This window comes from Poecilia formosa, unplaced genomic scaffold (assembly GCF_000485575.1).
Source record: "Poecilia formosa unplaced genomic scaffold, Poecilia_formosa-5.1.2 Scaffold5, whole genome shotgun sequence".
NCBI lineage: Eukaryota > Metazoa > Chordata > Actinopteri > Cyprinodontiformes > Poeciliidae > Poecilia > Poecilia formosa.
In genome coordinates, this window is record NW_006799944.1 from 2,367,140 (window position 1) to 2,386,392 (window position 19,253).

Sequence of the window (19,253 nt, forward strand, 5' to 3'; positions counted from 1 at the left end):
ATCAATCATATCAGCAACTCTACACACTGTTAATGGGAGGACGCCCTACAGCATGATGCTGTCGCCACCATGTTACACTGAGATTAAATCAGGAAGATGCTTTTAAGGCGATGTGCAGAGTCTCACCCTGCACTGCAATTATCTGGATGCTGGCTGAACACAAACGTTGAAAAACACAAATTCATAGAAAATATATGTCAGGATACTGGACTGTAGCCCAGGCATCTACAGCTCAATATTCAATTGTCCACTTCAAATGCCTTTTTCATATTAATAAACTTTGAAAGTCTTAATAAAACAGATGCACGTACATTTGAATTACATTCAGATCGACTCCATTTAGTAATTGGTGAAATTATAGATTTCCATTTTTAAAAATAAATGTGAAGACATTTTTTTCTTCCATCTTGCAATTTATTTGCAATTCACCAAAAATCCCAGTGAAATACATTGACATTTTTGATTGTTATTTGACAAATATTTTGCAAAGTACTGCAGATCAATATATCGTCAACACAATTACCCACTTGAATGGGAATTCCATGACAATTTAAGGTCATTGTTAATTTATGTTACGTAAATTTTAGTCTGAGACTTTTTTTAAAAACTGTTTGGATGAAGAAGTTAAAAAAAAAAATTGACTGTAAGAAACCCAGTCAAAGTTTTTGTTGTTTTTACAAAACAAAAGCTTTTTTTGGATTTTATTTCAAATTATGCAAAGCCACAGAAAATAAAAAAATAAAAAAATCTAATTAGTTTCTTACACTGCATTCAAATCTTTCTATCAGGGTGTATAAAAACACTGCTTTTAAAAATTTTGTTCTGTTTTTGTTTTGCATCATCATTGCTTTGAGTGAAGCTGACCCTTATTAGACCCTCACCGGTATTACTCTGGTTCTGATTAGCTAAATGCCACAAGAGACACTGAAGGAAACAAATTACAAATATGTTATGACTCCCTTCAAATTCCAGAGTTAGTCTCGCTGGCTCCTTATATGAACATTTAGAAAAGTGTTGTAAAAAACTATCTACACATACTAAAAATCTTCTAAAATTGCAATTATTTTTATTTATAAGTCGACAAAAATAAACTCCTTGTTGGAATTCTAGGGTTTAAAATCTTTAGTGCCTGTACAATAATGCTGAGCTTTGTATAAAATCACACATTTTATATTCCCCCCCCCCCAATATCCCATCTACTAAGAAACTTAGTAAATAAATAAATCTTAAATAGCAAATAACTCAAAAAAAAAATGTGACTCAGGTAAACTGGAGAAATAAAATTGTCAAAGTGACCGAATGTGAATCTTTGATGTTCCAAAAGCTTCAGCTTCAGGTAACAGACATCCGATCGGTCAGAGCGCATGTTAACGCCAGATCTGAACGGAGCCTCATCGCATCCTTTTGAAGACGGCAACACAGTTTATGCAAAAACCCTGCAGCTGCTACTTCACCTGTCATTGTAATAGGACGAGAGCAGAGCGCGAATCTCAGCAGACACAGCGTTATCCTGCAGCAGAAGACCCTCACAGGAGGGCGCTGAAAGAGGGGCTGCCAGGAAGGGGTTAAGAAAACCGTGAGCAGGGTTGGTAAGACAGGAAGAGTGGAGAGGACAGGAGGTGAGTAAGAGAGAGAATACAGGGTCAAAGTGTGTGGATGGTTATGGTAAAAAAAATGTTTAAAGAACGGCCATTTATGTTTAAAGGTCAAGGAAGAAAAGAATGTAGAAAAAAAATTTATGAATCAAGGATGATGTTTGAAATTGAAATTTGCAATAGAAGTGGATGAAAAATGGATAGAATATAAAAATATATATATATAAATACGGAAGAACAGAACGGTATAAACCAGAGGATGACAGAACGCAGGGAAGAAAGTGAAAGAGGAAACAAAAAGAAGACAGAGTGAGTCAGCACATCAGAGATAAGACCTCCTCGATCTACAGAACAGAGACGTAAAAGCAGAGTTAGAGCTACTGCAGAGGGAAAATCTAATCATGGCAGTGTGTTTCATGCACATCCACCCAGTAATTTAAGAACACACACAGTCACATGCAGTGCAGGCGCAGCGAGCGTTCTCTCTATTCTGTCTTTCTGATATAAATTAAAACAAACTAAACCGGGCCCATTAGGCGACATCTCCAGGGCGGGTAAAGACTTACCCATTTCATGGTAAAGCGAGCCCTGCTTCGGTGTGACCGGAGCTGGCTTCCTTGGAGAGGGAAGTTCAATTTTCATTAAATCGTCGCAGCACTGCTTCCACTGACCTGTTTAGGGAGAAACAAAGACGTTAAAATACTCCTCTCTTACTGCTTCTTTGACTCTCCTCAGGCGGTTCTGTAAAGGTAAAACGTTCTCTTACTCATGTCGTAGAAATGCTGCCAGAAGGCCTCCATCCAGCTGTGCGTGTCCTCCCGGCTCTCCGTGTTCAGGGTGTGCGTGACTTCCTCCCCTCCGTATCGGTTGCTGATGCTGATGTTCTGACCCTTACCGTGGGGGTCCTTCTCTGACGCGCGTATCCTGGTCTCCTGGAACAAAAACGGCACTTGAAAAGGTCTGCCGCAAAGTGCCCGCAGACGGGGAGTTGGACAGCAGCGCTTCTGTTCTGATTAATCCAAATTACTTGTCGCAGCAGCTGTTCATTATAACGGCTGTAAATGGAAGTCCCCCATTGAAATTAAGCCCTCATTAATAAAGATAGCAATTAGTCCCATCAGCAATTATCCAACAAAAAGAGCAAACTCCCAATTCCCACATCCTCCGTCTGTCTGGTCCCCCCAGTTGTGCCCGTGACCACTAGATGGCAGTGTTGTGCCGTTTATCTTTTCGAAGCTTTGATTCCTTCTCTGCAGGAGAGCCAGAGGTTTGCTCAGATGTGGGCTGACCTTGCTTTGGGGTAGTTGTGTGCTGAGATTCAGACAGAAAAAGGGAAAAAAGCCTGAGATGACTGAGTCGCTGACACTTTGATCTTGGAAGGGTACTGAATCATAAATTGAATCATAAATTACATGATTCCCCATATTTGATGGAGATGGACATTTTTTTTCTTCAAGGGATTCCAAAGAGAGAAACGCAATAAACAGATGTAATTAGGGATGTTAAGCCTGCTTAATTAGTAAAGCTCTGTTTTCAGGCACCCTTAAAGGCATTCAGCGTTTCTGAGTGAGGCTCTGTTAAATTAATATGTAGATTAAGTAGGGATACGTCTTGTATTCTTGCACAATGATTACTTATTTACACGTGTTGGTGAATATTGTAGCGATTTATAGATTACCACAAGAATAACAAATAGATATTAACTGGGTTGTTTTATTTTTCAGTTTTGCTATCTCAATCTGCTGCTTAACAGACACTGTAGCTTGCCAAGCGAAGTTTTTAAAACAGAATTGCCTTAATAAGAGTGGATCGTTTGTGCTCCTTTGGTTTTCACACCGTGATTCTCTTGTGTTCATTGCAACCAGGGATATTTCAGAATAGCCAAACGTTTATGTCTCGCAAGCCTCCCATCTCTGGGATTACCTGTTAGCTTCAGGACCAACTAATCAGGATTTTTTTATTAAGTGAAAAGACAACTATAGTTGATATTTTACAACGTTCTAAATCCTTCTAAGCTCAGTGTCTGAGCTGCTGCAGCTCAGACTCTGAGAAACAGTCAGCGTTGACCGCTTGACAGCTCAGCTGGGGCAGATAAGGGCTTCTTGCTCGAGGGAACACCAGTTACCAAGTAAACAGCTACCTTCTTATTTATATTTAAGTACCAGGCTCTCCCGGTTGGGTTGGGATGTACTTGACAGGAGTCCAAAAACTTTACCGTCAATTCTGCTTGCGCCTTAGGTGTTGTGAAATAATAAAAAAGAATAAAACAAATCCAGCTGTGGGTTCTGTGAGGTTGAATGTTGAACCTGTTATGTTCCCTCTTTTTAGATGTTCGTCACAAGCTCCTAAGCTGCTCATTAGCTCACCTTGTTGATGCCGATGGTCAGAGCAGGCTCGACATTGGCGTCCACATCCTCCTGTCGCTGGTAGCAGGAAAGGCTTGTTGCTTTCAGAACGGCGTAGACTTTTGTCCATGTCTTAGGATCACCTCCACACTGCTGCAAACACGAAGAGGGGCGGCGAGTTGAGCCAGAGACGAAGGGAGAAAAACGAGGGAAAGCAAACAGAACCCGCTAAAGACGAGCTCAAACCAGTGTGCAAACACAAACTGGCCCAACTTGCCTTAACTTTCAACCATCCAGCCATCATCTGCCGGGTCATGCAGTGCGGCTGAGCTGCGAGGCGGCAACACATGCTGCCGTAGAGAGGCAGCCAGTAGGAGCATTCCTCTGGAGGACAAGAGCATAAAGAATCAAAGTTAATCGCAATATTTTTCGACACTGCTTTTCAAACTTCGCATGCAAACAACTCAAATTATTTGCATGCGCATAAAGAGACGCTCTCCAAAGGCCCCACCCATGCATTAGCGCACAGAGAGAAGCACTTGGGATTAAAAGACAGGCAGCTGCTGAGGCTGCACATGAAATGCAGCTATGAAACTTTACAACGCGCTGAGGGGACCAATGAATAAAATACAAGAGCCAACGTCTGTCTCTGGGTCTGGGCCCTTGTTAGGCTCCATCATTGCAGTTTTACACAGCAGTAACCCCCGCCCCGCCCCTTTCCCCACTTGCTGAACTTTTATTTACGGCGACCTTGTTGATGGCCACATGTCAGAAATCAACGCGGAGAAGCAGGTGGAGGAGGCACGCGGCGGTTTACGGAAAATGACGAGAGCATGAGCAGGAGACGGGAGACGCAGACGAGTGGCAGCAGGACAAAGAGCAGACAGATGGCCGATCTGGCGGCGGGAGGGAGCAGAGAGCCGGCGAGGGCGCAGATTGATGGAGGCTGCCACTCACCGTTGCCTGAAATAGTGAGGTCATGCGTGCGAAAGCTGTCCTGGACGTGAGACAGCGACAGGGTGGTGTGAGCTAAGAGATGGTACTTCGGGCCCCTGTCGACAACCAACAACAGACGGACGAAACAGCATTTTTATATTATGTCGTACGAAACAATGAGAGAAAAACATGCAAGAAGCAAAACCCGAACTCACGGCACAGAGGGAACCGGCAGCAGGAGAGGGGCCGCCCCTCCGTTACTAACGGGACTGCAAGCTCCAGGCTCCATCGCCGCTCTGAGCTTCTTTCCCGCTGATCGGCCCAGAGAGGAGCTCAACTTGCTGGCCAGTTTTCTGGGAGTGCTTCCTGCAGAGTAGTCGTCCTCTGAGCAGCAGCTATACAGCTCAACTCGGAGCTCAAAGCCAGGGCTGGCCTCACTGCTGCACAAGGACACAACCGTATAGTCTGTCACATGTACTGTGTGAAAATGAACACAGTTTCTAGCAATGCAAGTGCAGTGTACAGTGTGTTTCTGAATGCTTCATGTCCCTTAAACTTATTCGCATTTTGTGACAATTTAACCACAGCATTACCCAATCTAAAGTAGTTTTGTGTAACAGACCAATATATATATATATATATATATATATATATATATATATATATATATATATATATATATATATATATATATATATACACACACACACACACACATACATATATATAGGGCAATATGCCCTACATATACTTGTGACAAAATATTGTGTTTTTGCACAAATATTGCAAATATTTTGCAACAAAATACTCCTACATATTTTTTGCTTCAATCGCAGCTGCAAGTCTTTCAAGATGAATGTCTGTTTTAAGTGCTGCCTGTTCTTTCCAAAATACTGCGTTTCTTGAATTCTACATTTTGCAAAAATTTGTACATGCTGAACCCTCGAGCCACAGACTGATACACTGATAGAGTGTCGTAAACACAGAACGGACAGATAGCTTACAAGACGATGGTGTTGTCAAAGCAGATATCTGTGAGCGTCCGGTCCACTATCACCATGTCCGTGTCGAATATCTCTCCTCCGAGCTGCAGCAGGCAGAACACGGCACATCGATGGAGCTCTGTGCGACGGGACAGAGGAGAGGGAGAAATGTGAGAAACCATCTTCGCACGTTCACAAAGCTTCAACTCATTTGCATCTTTTCACTCGACTCACTCCAGCTTCAACCTCTCCCTTCACGTTTTCGCGAGAGAAAGAATCGGAGGAAAGCGTTGATGCCGGACGTTTTGCTGTAGACGGGGCACTTAACCTGAACAGGCGAAGCGTGACAGAGAACTCGACGCTGCTGGAGGTCTAACAAACTCCTCTGTTGTTAGTCTCAGTTCAGCAATCGTGCCTGCCAATAGGTAAACCGGACCACTAACAGGCACATTGCTGAACGTAAAGCAGCACACTTTTACTGTCACTGCGGCTAACAGCCACTCTAGACGTCTATAGTGTCATATTGAGACGCCTTCAACCTTTTCATGTTTTCTTACTTTTTCTCCACAAACTTTATTGTATTTTCTTCCGATTTTTTTTTTTTTTTTTGTGAAGGACCAACACAAAGTAGTGCATGATTGCAAAGTAGAAAGAAAACGACAATCACTTTCAGAATGTTGTGCTCATAAAAATCCAAAAGTATTGCTACATGAAACCTTCGTAATATCCAGGAGCTGATGTCTTTCCCCATACGTTTTTGCAAAATAATAATAAAAAAATAAAAAAATAAATAAAAAATTGAAGCTTGATCAGAATGGACGATCGATTTTGAAATTGGCTGTATTGGGTTGCTGCCCTGCTGGAGAGACTCAAGTCTTTTGCAGCCTCAAATAGGTTTTCTGCGGACAATTGGTTTCACGTCGTTTTAGTTTGGGGGATCAAAGTGAATGGGCGTGAATGCAATAGGATCCGCCATTTTCAGATTTTTACCAGTTAAGCTCCTATGAATAAAAATGTAATATGCTGAGAACACTCTTTCCTTAACTCGTTTCATTTGCATGCGAAGGTCATTCACATTAATTCCATATAAGCTGTCAGGGGAATAACTGAGCACTAAAAAATATTATAATGACTGCACAGGAGTTAACCCAAATTAGCTTTATCCAGTTGGTGAGATGGAAAATAGGCAATTTAAGCATGACAGTCATTAGATTTGCTGTGTGTCAGTGAATTTTAAATGAAACAAAAATGCAACTGATCCACAACAGCTTCCTTCCACCGTAGCATTGTCAGCCGTGCAAATACAGACTCTGTTCAGTCGGTGCACGTCCAGACTTCTCAGAGCCAAAAGTCAAAGCCAGCATGTCTGAACTGTTGGCTCACTGAGATCTTTGCGAAAGCTGCAAAAGATTGTAAAAGATCAGCTCCAGGAACTAACACAGACAAAAATAAAAAAAAATAAAAAAGAAAGAAAATTCCAGTCTTCATGGTCTGTCTGTACTCCTTGGTGAAAATCCTGGGTTAAATCTTAAGTTGGCATCCAAGGTTTCTCCAGAGAGGGAGGGGGAAAAAAAGTTTGAATTGTTCTCGAGTCACAAGAAACAGCATACAAAATCCAGCAACCGATAACTCCTCTCCAACATGCATCTTTAATAAATCCTACAGACGTAAATCTTTCACAGGCCAACTGACAAAAATTCCTCCAAACACACACACACACACACACACACACACACAGAAGGTGACTCCTCACCTCCTTTGTTCTTGAAGTACTCCGTGTCTTTCCACATAAGAGGGATCCGAAGATCTGGCATAGCAACAGACAGCGGATTAGACCACAAAAATGTTAATCACCTCTCCTGTCCAGCTGATAAGTGTGTGGGCACTGTGTGTGTGTGCGTGTGTGCATGTGTGTGTGAGTTTCTGTCCACGTGTCTAAGCAGTTTTCAGTCACTGTCAGAGCTTCACAGACAATAGATTTGGAGTTTGCTCTACAGCTGCAGAGCAGATGTACACAAGCTACAAAAAACGCAGATGCTGCTAATTTACCATTTTATCAACGTTCACTTTTTCCACTACTGTGGAGGTGCAAAATCAAATAAAATTTGTAATGATTTTCTCATGTAGTTTTGCATGAGAAAATGCAAAACTAGATGATTGGGAGTTTATACACTTAACTTTATTTCTTATTTAATTTTAATTTCACTTTTTTATTTTTTTTACATGCCTGAGATTGCCACTTTTCCTTTACAGGGAAGTCTATCGTCCATTGGGCCGGCATCCGAGGACCTGCGTGGGACATTCTGCATGACCTGAGCTTCCTTCATCCTCTGCAGCTCCGACATGTAGGCCATGATGCGGGTGCTGCACGTCTGCAGGCTCTTTGCAGCCTCCAATGCCTGGTCTCGCTGTGAGCAAGCAGCCAGCAACTTGCAGGCTCCATCTCGCATCCGGATCTCATGGTCAATCTTCTTCTGAATGTCGCTGTCCTGCAAAGACAACCGGGGAGGTGGAAAGGGGGAAAACATTGTGAGAATAAGAGAATTTATTTAGAAATATGGCAAGTTTTTTTTCCTTACACTCAACTTTCTCCTTCAACCCTTAAGTAGACAGCAGCTTCTTCATCAATGACCTGTTGTAGCTCTCTCTCCTTGAGGAGAATGTTTACGAACTTCTGCTGGAAAACTATCAAATCGACAGTCTTTCCCATAATTGTGTTGGTCATGCTGAAACATTTACTTGATTAAAGTACATTTATTGATTGTCAGTACTATTCTGAATTCCTGAACCTGAACTGTAGGTTTCCATGAACTATAAGCCACCATAAATAGCACTGACCAGAAATAAACACTTGAAATTCATTCGTGCACACTGAATAACATGTGAATTTTACATTCGGAACTGATTCACTGAAAGTTTTCAGTGACATTTTAAACTTGTTGAGGTGAATCTGTGTGCAGGCAGACATTGGCTGACACTTTCACAAACCCAGTCAGCAGCATATAAATCTTCAAATGATTTGACTCTGGTGACGGGATTTGAACGGCCCCATAAGCCCCCCAGTTCTCTCTGTCAGCAGCAATATGGACACATGAACTTGAACTTAAGCTTAAGACAGGGAGACGCATGAAGTCAGCGAGAAGCAAAGAAGAAAGTCGAGAGAGGAGGGCCGGAGATCAAACAAAGGCAGAGCAGAAGAAATTATTTTATGACCTTGAATGATTTTTGTCAATGTGTTGTTTTTTTTTTAAAACCGAAAACCTGATTTTATTTCACTCTGAGAACTACTGAATACTGAAGTGGCTTTTGACCGACGGAGCATGTGTGTGTGTCCTCTCCAGTGACGCGTTAACAAGTGCACACTCTACATGCTAATAAATCTTCTCTGGTGTAAAATCACGCACGCTTCCTATCCTCCTCCTCCTCACCCACATTTCCCATTTATCATCCCCTTCTCCCTCTGACTAATTCATATGAATTTTTTAATTCATTTCAGTTAAATATTAAATGTTCGCTGCCCGTTTCCTACAGCCTCGACTCAAATCTGTTCCTCTTCACCGTCCTCAGTTAGCTTTTCTCATCTCCATCCATCTTGCCCTGAGCCGAGACCCAGCAGGAGAATCATGGAGACTGCTCATTATTAGGGCCCAAATTTGGGTGCTTGGATGTCTCTCTATACAAAAATGATGTTTTATGAAAATGTGGAATGAGCGTTAGTTTTCTGGGTGTGGGGGTCGAGTGCTCCTTGAGATGTGACTAAAATGTTTCTGTGTAGTGGGGAACGCTTTAGTAGCAGCTGTAAATCCCATGTGAGTCAAATCTTGACGTTTGCCAGCTAAACCAGCCCAAATGAATTAAGTGTTTTGAAATACTGCAATATATGCATAACAGCAACACTAATAGGATATTATATTTAAGGAACAGACAAAAGTTTTATTGTGAAAACTAAAAAGTTTGCCTCCACACTTCATATGCATAGTATAATGAAGAAAATTAGCATGACTGTAAGGGTGTTAAACAAAAGTAATGAAAATGTGGGCTTAATGAAAAGTCTGTTTAATACCAGCTTAAATGTTATTTTCAAAAGGTACTTTTAATCAGACAAACAGGCCTCATCTGAGTGTATATTCTGGTTTATTGATTTTCACTGTAAAAATTAACAGTAAGCATGAGTTGGCATTAACTACTGAGATGCTGAGCCGGGGTTAATATGGTTAAAATGATCAAAAGCCCACCAAACAAGTGATGATGAATCTTTCTTTTCATTCATCCAGTGTATTGATGAATATTTGTTCTTTTTAAAATTGAGGCACTAAATTGGAATGTAACCAAGTCAAAAGTAAACTTTATTCAAACTGAAAACAAAAACAAAGAAAAAAAACAACATCTGTCTCTGCTCTTGGTATGCTTGTTTATTTTGGTTAATTGCATCTAAAGCAAAAAGTGCAACATTGTTTGGCATAGCCAGTTTTTAAGATTGCTACCACACGGTTTCTTATCTTGCTATAAGCTGCTGTTCTGAAAAATGTGTTAAACGGGTCAACATGTGATAACATTAAAGATTTTGTGAAACATCAAATCTCGTCATTTCTTTTGTGCATTTGTGTTGCTCCCGCCCTCCCTCCTCTGTTCTGAATAGTTTGTGATAAATGGTGTGAAATTTACAAGTTTCAGTTGTGTCCTGATTGGGTTTGTCACTTTACTGGGAAGTTCCTGTCTCTTTTTAAGTTTTCGTATTGAAGTGTTAGCTTACTGTCTGGGAATAAAGTTTCATGCCTCTATGAGTTTCCCAAAGTGGTCACAACTAATTTAATCAGAAATTAACAGCGTCCCAAATCTACCTTTGAGTTTCAAGCATCCAGCATCCTGAGGCACGTGAAACATCTGGACGGCTTCAAACGAAATGATGCTAACATTGCTGATAGCCTAGCTTTAGCCCACTTCAAACTGCTCAGCAGCAAAACATCATCAATAGGAGCAAGAAATAAGTTTATTAAAAACTGTAACTGTATTTAAAATATATGTTTACAAACAAAACGGAGGGATTCTGCAGCATTTGGAGTTCCACTGGTGATTGAGTTAAGGAGGACATAATCACAGTATTTTTATAGGCCTTGTAATACCAATGCAATGTAATGTTTTATTTAATAGTACAATATAACTTTCCAGTCTTCAAGCTACATGTCATTGATTTTTGTTAATGCAGTATTGGACATTAACTCAATATGAGTAAATGCCTGTACATAAATGACTTGGATCGTAACTGGGGATCAATAATCACGATCGGGATATCCCTTCCTGTAATTCATGTAAAAAAAAAAAAAAAAACCCCCCCGAAAAAACCCCCCACTAGATCAGACATAGAGAGCATGGAAAACCGTGAAATGTTCAAATGTCTTTGCTCGGCTCTCGTACCTTAAACTAAACTAAATGCATCACTGAAACTAGGCCTGACAAGGGACTACTGAAGAATGCCCACATGTGTATGTGCACACACGCCTTGTAAAGAAGCTGTCATCAGAGTCCCGTCGTGCACAGCGGGCCTTAGAGTGACCTGCTGGGAAGACGGTTTGTATTTTTAGCAGCTAAATTAACAGGCTTCTCCTTCTGGGCATCTCAGAATAGAGACGTAGCAGCCTAAATCTGCCTATAATCCACACATCCCCCCTGTTTGTAGGGTTAAGATGCTAAAACAAACTGACACATTGAAGCAAGCAGCAAATGTGACCTTTTACATGCTCACAGGCCTAGGTGAACACTGGCACTCGCACACACATTTTCCCAGTATGAGATCGGAGTGGCAGGTGTTAGACCAGCGGACGTGGCCAAATAGAGGCTGACTGCCTGCAATGTTAGCAGAGAAGACAGCAGAAAGATCGGAGGGTGGGGTATCAGGCAGTGACATTAAGGGGATGTGATGTTGTCAGAGAAAACAAGTGGGAGATAAGAGGATGGGGAGCAGAGTGGAGGGAGAGACTAGGAAGATAGAAAGAGAGTTCTGGGTTTAGAAAGAGAGAGGAAGGAAAGGTGGGGAAATCAAAACGGTATGTGTGGAGAAAAAAATGGAAATCCAGAAAAGCCAAAAATAATTAGATTTTCTGAATCTTAAATACACGAGCTCACGCAGTGGTGCTCTTTGGGATTTTAGGGTCAAAAAAGCAGATATCAACCTTCTCTTTTAAAAATATAACCGTCTAGCGGGAAATTTAATGCAACAGTAGATACCAGATGGTCATGCCTCTGCCGCCTCTCTGTCCCTGTTTGGCTCGGCTGATCCTCGCATGTCACTGGGGGAGGAAATCAGAGATACTACGACGACACAAACAGCCACACAAACAACACCCTTCGGGGCAATTGACGCCACTGCAGATGGTGTTTAATGGTTTGTTTACATTGTGTTGTTCTGCATGGATAGGCTTTCCTGTTCAGATCAGCAACCCTTGACCTCTGACTGCTATCGGTAAGCAGGTCAGACGCCTGCGGACACACCATGATATCAGCCCTCCAGCTGAGATTTGACACGCAAATGATTTGTAAAAACACATTAACTCAAAGAGGATGAGAAAAGGAGCAGATGGAGGTACAAAACGTTTCTACGCAATAATTTGTGTATAGAAATGGAAAGTGCACTTCAGACATTTTTAGGAGAGTGAAATTTATATTTTACTGCATGCCTGAAAAGTCAGCACATATATTCAGTTTTACTGTCTTAAAAATGGAAAATTGAGAGAGAAAAATAAAGATTGAGATTTACAGTGTACAAATACATTAGAAAGAATCATTCATTTATTTTTTTTTTATTTTTTTTTTTGCATAGGACCACCTTATATTTAAACAAATGCAAAAATACTTTGGGTGAGAAAATAGCAACACAAAAGGAGGGTTCAAATTTGTAGGCACTTCTGCCTCACGAGATCAAACCCTCTGATCCAAACGTGACCAGGAACTTTCTGCATGTAGTTGGTGCGTTCTCTCCTTGAACGGGTTCCTTCTGGATACTCCAGCTTCCTCTGACAGACCAAAAATTATGCATGATAGGTTATTTGGTAACTCTAAGATTCATACATCGTCTCATCTCCTCAGCTGCATATATTGTTACACCTCTGGCCCTCAGAGTATGTGAGGTATATTATTTATAGACACTACTGCAGTAAGTAGTTGTTGTATGAAGTCCAACCAAGCAAAATGTTTCCTCTTACCATGCTGGAGAATAAAGAAAATAACTTATTCTCCAGCCACTACACAGTCATGTTACTAACAGGGGTCACACTGCAGCAGATTTTCTGGTCAAATTACAAAAATGTGAACAGACAGGCACATAATGAAAGGTACTTCAATAGTCATACAAATTTTAAACCAATTTTTCAAACAACTCTAAAAAAAAAAAGAAGCTATTTGACTGCACAAAATATTTCTGGCACTTATTTCAATGCCACAAATAAGTTAGATTAGCATCAACGTCAGCTGTCAAACTATTGCATTTCTACACAAACAAAAGGAATGACTTGAAAATTCCTGACCACTCCCAAACACGGGGACTTTACTGACCGAACTGCTGGCTTTCAATTAGCCAGCCACAACTATGTGCCTCGCCTCTCTCCACCCTCTTCCGTTACTTTCCCTCGTACTTACTCTGTTCCTCTTCTGCACCCAGGGTTGCACTTAGTGACGGAGGGAGATGTAGAACGTAAAAGAAAAGGTATAAAGGATAGACTGAAGGTTAAAGTGGGGCTGCATATTCCAGTAGGAACTCTGTGTACCATTTTATATATAAAAAAAGTGCAATGCCCCCACATGTGCATTGGTTCACACAACACATAGCCGGCAGTCAGACTACACAACAATCTAAACCCAAACCGCTCCTAAAACAATGATCCCTTTCACCACACAATGTCCCTACAGTGCCTGAGACTCCAGCTGCTGCTGGGAAGTCAGGGCACGGCAACTGTGAAGGCAACTGGTTTGGTACTGATCATGGACGATGGAGAGGAGGGAGGGAATAGAGGAACCAATGGAGTTCTAGAAATTAGCTTTTACTATAGCAGAGTTGGCTACAAAACAATGGAAGCTTGATCTCAGCCAAGGCATACTTAAGATTTCAAACACACACTAGCAGACAGAGCCCTGCGAGGCAAAAATGCCCCGTGAAGGCCAGCATGCTGATCTCACTTTTTTAGGTGATTTACAGCGTTTCAACGGTGAGCCTGGCTGCACTTTCAGCCTGAACAAAGTGAACTCTCGCACCTCCCGAGACCGTATGCATTCAATTACACCCTGACAACGGAGGCTGTTTCAGCTCTGCCTGGACTCAAAACTACTGTACTCGCGCATGCGAGTTATGGGGTTGTGATGTGAGGTCGTGTGCGAGTGACTTTACGGCCAGCTGTTCTCTCACAAATTCCCAGTGAGTGTCTTGCCGCAGCCGAGTGCTGGTGTGCACCGGGCGGAGTCAGAGCAGGACGTGTTAAAGAGGGAAATAATCTGCCCGTCTCTGTTTACTAAATCATGTTTTATGAACAAGCACAAGACAGAAGAGCATGCCTGGGAATGCAATAAACTGTACGCGAGTCAATTAGAGCGCATTTGCTCCACATGTGCATTTTGAGCTTGCAAGGGCATTTGTTTAGATGGAAGGTGGTCCGGAGGAGAGAAACAGCTGAGTGTATCTCAGGCGATAAAGCAAATTTGTTTAGAATGGCAACCGAGCACATGGAGCTCAGACTCTTCCAAGAACTGATCACTCCGGCAATTTATCGGCCCAATAAATCTGCACAGCTCTTACGTTCTGTGCACACTCAGCCCAGGTCTGCAGTGTTATGCAGAAGCACACTGGGAGCTGGCAGGAGTAGAAGCAGATTGCAGAATAAATTAAAAGGCAACTCAAAAATGATAACAATGACAGTTTGTGTGCACGCTTGTGTGCGTTAGTGCAACTGACAGATTTATCGTTTTTGTGGGGCTGGGTGGCTTCGTTTGGTGGCTTAATGTTTCAAAAGGAAATATTTGCAACTGCTTACAAATGATCAAATCTAAGCTATCACAGGATTCAGTAGACATTTAATAGTTTCAAAGTGACATTATTCCTCAACCCTGACAGCAATGTAGGCTAACAGTGGTGAGAATAATTTAAATGGACTGAAATATTTTCCACATAGAGACAGAACACCTTTTAACAAGTCAGAACATATACATAAAACTGCATGTTGCATTTTTATCCGCATGCCATTTTGTCATTTTTCACAGGAATATTAGATGCTCCTTATGCTCATTTTGTGTTTTTGTCTCATTCCCTGCAGTTCTCTTTCCAAGCAGTAGGGGTCGCCAGTGAAAAAAAAAACACCATTGCACAGAAGTAATGAGGAGAAATAAGCCTCAGGTGCTCAGTGGGGGTAGGGTAGTTTAGCAGATCCCGAGTAAACCGATAGATGTGGTACCTCAGGAGAGGTAACAGCAAAGTATTAAAAAAAAATTCAGTCAGATGTTCACTTCATCTAATTGATAGTTTCCACGTGAAAAGCCATAAAATGTGAGCACTAGTGCAACCAAGAAAGAAGAAGAAAGTTGCAGTCAAGAGATTTTTTTAGTTGCACTCTAGAGAGGTATCGTTCTAATATAACAAGCTGCGAAAACAATGATCGCACAGCACAAAGTTTCATAAAATACTGCGCACAGCTACAGCCGACACTAATAAAGTGTGCTGCAGTTGAGTAGAGTACCTGCGCCTTTACAAACACACCATGAACAGCAGCAGGTGATTTCTGCTTCTCTTTGACTGCAACTCTAAGGGGTCCAGAGAGAAAAATAATGCTCACTTCAGGCATCATAAAACGGGCTGTAAGTCCTCTCTGATCTGTGAGGCTGAAAAAGAAATCAAACAAAACATGCTTATCCTCAAAACACAAAAGCAAACCATAAAAGGCTTGAACGTAAGAGCAGCTTGCCCCAATCACTTCCCACAAAGCTTGTTGGGGAAAAAAATGTAATGGCATCAATTATGTTCTTTGTGAGAAGTTATTTGTGTTTCACAGCTGGTAAAAAGCTGTACCCCATCTTAAGATAAAGAGAGTGAAAAAGAGCAGGGAGCAGAGCTGTTTCCTTCATTTCCCTATTAAACAGAAATTGGGGAACTCTAATGAGAGTGAATTGGCAGAGCTGATGGTTTAAAAGTTACAAGCACTGATAGACGAATTAGTGAACACATGTGCACACTAACACTTTAGTCTTATGAGAGCACTTTACCGGAACAGTAAGTGTGCACAGCCAGTGTCTACTACACAATCTGATACTGTATTAGTAAGTGATTGGCTTTACCCCTGAGCCTAATGTGGAGAACTGAGAGGCGGATTTAGAGGAGGAAGTGTTGTGAAGCAGGTCTTTCTAAGCTCCTGATCAAAGACCGCTGTGATCTATCCAAACAAGAACACAATGTCGGCACATCCCTAAGATCAAGTAAAAGAGGATTTATCCACATTTTGAAAATGGCACATTAGGCCAAAAGCTGTTGCAGTGACATAAACCAAGCTGTGCAAGAATTGTCTCTGTGAGGTTGCAGGCTGTTCTTTCCATGAGGAAATACATCAGGTTAGTGTTTGAAGTGAGGTGCTAGTCTGCGAGCGGAAGCCGGCTGTGTCGCTTATTGACTCTGCTTATATATCTGTGAGGGCTCTAGAAGGATGTGTGACTCAGTTCTCTTCACGCCTGGGAGCTCTCAGGACCCAACACCTCCACTAAACATGGGAAAGGAAAGCATAAGTGGTGGACGGTTTTGCCGTTTTGGTCATACTTGCAGTCTTACAGGAGGAATACTGAGTGTTTTCTTTCAGTTTAATCATGGCAAAAGACAGGTAAAGACAGAAACAAAAACATTATTTGAGGATTTCAGGATTGGTGCATTTGGGAAATTTAATAATAAGCCATACTGCATCATGCTGACAATCTTTAGAGTGAATGCTGTTATTATGAAAAGCTGACTTGAAAATATCTACTTTCGGTCACAGTAAGGTGGTTAAAATTAAGTCAGGGAAAGAGGTAAGAAGCTAGTTAAAAAGAAACATGCTGAGACATGTCAGTTTTTTTCTTAGGCTGCACATAATCAAGCCTAAGAAATACACAGCCTTCCTGTTCTTAGACTTCAGCGGATAACAGGAAGGCTGAATGGAGAGCGGAAAAGTTGCTCATGGAGCTGAGGATTTAAAAAAAAAAAAAACGCTGACATTTAATGTTGCTACGATTATCATATTCAGTGATAATATCCAAACAAGTGCAAGACTTGCCACTATTAAAAAAAACCCCATCAAACTATTTACAATAAAACCCATTAACTGAGAAAAAGCCAAAGCACTTTCTGGTTGTAAAAAAAAAAACCTCAGTAGGGCGTCGATGAAAGGAATGTCATTGTCCTGGGAGGATGAGGACAAATGGCCGTAGAGAAACAACTGAAAACACAAAAGGGATAGCATAGAGGGCAAAAGGTCACAGTGCCACAGCTTCCTGACAGAATAAGGCTTCCCTGCTGGGTGTTGTACTCCTAACCTTCTTTTCACGCTCAGAGGGTGAAGGGTGACAAGTTATTTCCTGACAGCAACCTTCTCCAAACTCTTTGTTTATAGCACACGGCAACATTTGTCGAAAACTCTCATTAGTCGACTTATTATGTGAATCAGTGCACCAGACGCTCCTCCTTCTCTCTGTCACACATGCATGCAGACTGCTTGTCTCAATAATCCAAGGCTTTCCCTCCACAATCAGGATGAGGCTATCTGGACTAATAAGCTCAACCAGGATTTAAACCTCCAAATTGTCCGCCTTGTTGTTTTTCTTACTTCTCCTCTCTTTGCACAATGGAAACAAGCTGTTAAGTGGAAAGCGGGATGTACAAATATACATAAAAAATGCAACTGAAATGAAATATTGGTCTTGAATTATAGCAAAGTCGCTCGAAACACATTGAGAGAGAGCATTTTGCTGCTTTTTTTTTAAATAAACAGTCAATGCACACTTTGCAATGGAGATGCACTCAGAAAAAAGCTATCGACTGGAACTGGTCAATTTCCAGATGGATCTATTAGGAACTCAATCTGCTATCTTCTTCTGGTTAGTGAAGGCACTATGTCAAAGCTCTACCACAACACAACAGCCCTGCCCAAGGCTGTTACTGAAAGTGTAGACTCAAAGTTTGCCATTTCCAGTATGTGAGGTCCGAGGGAAGAGAGAAACACACAACCCTGTTTTAAAATAAATGTATTTTCGATGCCGAACCTGCAGTTCAGTGAGAGTCCAAGAAAGCGAGACTTTCAGCAGATAACAGGAAGGCTAAACAAAATACTGAAAAGCAGCTGCGTTTTATCCTTTTGAGCTTTCAGTCTATTATCTGTTGTCTAACACATTGGATTTGGAAATACTTAAAGAGTGTTTGAAACTAAAATCACAATAAGAGACTGTAGTTTTATTAATGTTAGCTGCGCTAATGAATAACATTAAGCTAGTAAACAGCTTAAAATGTATACTGAGCAGTCATTTTATTTTTACACTTAATTTTAGCTCATAAATAGAAATTTGATTCAACCAAAATTGATATCTAAAGGTCGAAGCTTTATTTTTTTTTTTCTTTTTGTAAATCTGACACCGGAAATCAGACACTTTTTGGTGAATCTTTGCTTTGCGGTTCTTGTGATTGGAATTGCTTCCATTTCCCATAGAGGCCAGAGAGTCACATCAAGCAATGGGTTCTGTTCAGACTGCTTTTAACACCCTCTATTATTTATTAGCTTTGCTCTTGCTTTATTTAAACTATGAAGCTGTATTTTTTTTTATTCAACCATTGATGGGACGTTTCTTTGTCACAAAGGCTTAAAAAACTGAAAAAAAAAAAAAAAGATAAAGATGCTTAAAAGCCAGATGTTTGTGCGTGTGTGTGCGTGTGTGTAGCGGGGGTTCATTGAACAGCTATCGACCAGCAAAGGCTTTGAGTGAATGCAGTTCATTATAATATTCATGAAGCAGGATTTCAGAGCAGAGAGAGACCGGAACCAGATATCATTAAATTGACCTTCAGTCCTCGGTCTGCCTTAGCAAAAAGGCTGGTGAATAACACACCGAGCCTTTTAATGTTATCTCTATGTGATTTTTGCTCTTAAATCCTTCCCTTTACTGAATACGAATGAGGGAAACCTTTTGTTGCCAATGCAAACCCCTAACCCAAGGACTATAGGAACAATTAAAACAATCCAACCTTAGCATGCGTAATACTATTCAAATGATCGGACCACTTGACTTTAGTGTTTTCAAGGATTTTGTTTTAGTCACTTTATTGTCATAGTAAGGTCAAAAAGTACAAAAAAGGAATATACAACATTGTGTGCATCCCCAGAATGTTGCACAACCCAAATCCTTCA

General features: G+C 41.2%; 1 protein-coding gene across 3 annotated transcripts in view; it reads right to left on the minus strand.

The window, feature by feature from the left end:
* rtkna (rhotekin a) overlaps positions 1 to 19,253 on the minus strand; it is a 63,328-nt gene that overhangs the window by 2,915 nt on the left and 41,160 nt on the right. For all 3 annotated transcript variants that reach the window (XM_007562917.2, XM_007562933.2, XM_007562936.2), the window contains exons 2-10: positions 8,087 to 8,348; positions 7,613 to 7,666; positions 5,881 to 5,998; positions 5,092 to 5,316; positions 4,898 to 4,992; positions 4,218 to 4,324; positions 3,962 to 4,093; positions 2,362 to 2,527; positions 2,162 to 2,266 (exon numbers count right to left, since the gene is read on the minus strand). In XM_007562917.2, the coding sequence (XP_007562979.1) occupies positions 2,162 to 2,266; positions 2,362 to 2,527; positions 3,962 to 4,093; positions 4,218 to 4,324; positions 4,898 to 4,992; positions 5,092 to 5,316; positions 5,881 to 5,998; positions 7,613 to 7,666; positions 8,087 to 8,348 (1,264 nt within the window). The remainder of the gene's footprint in view (positions 1 to 2,161; positions 2,267 to 2,361; positions 2,528 to 3,961; positions 4,094 to 4,217; positions 4,325 to 4,897; positions 4,993 to 5,091; positions 5,317 to 5,880; positions 5,999 to 7,612; positions 7,667 to 8,086; positions 8,349 to 19,253) is intronic.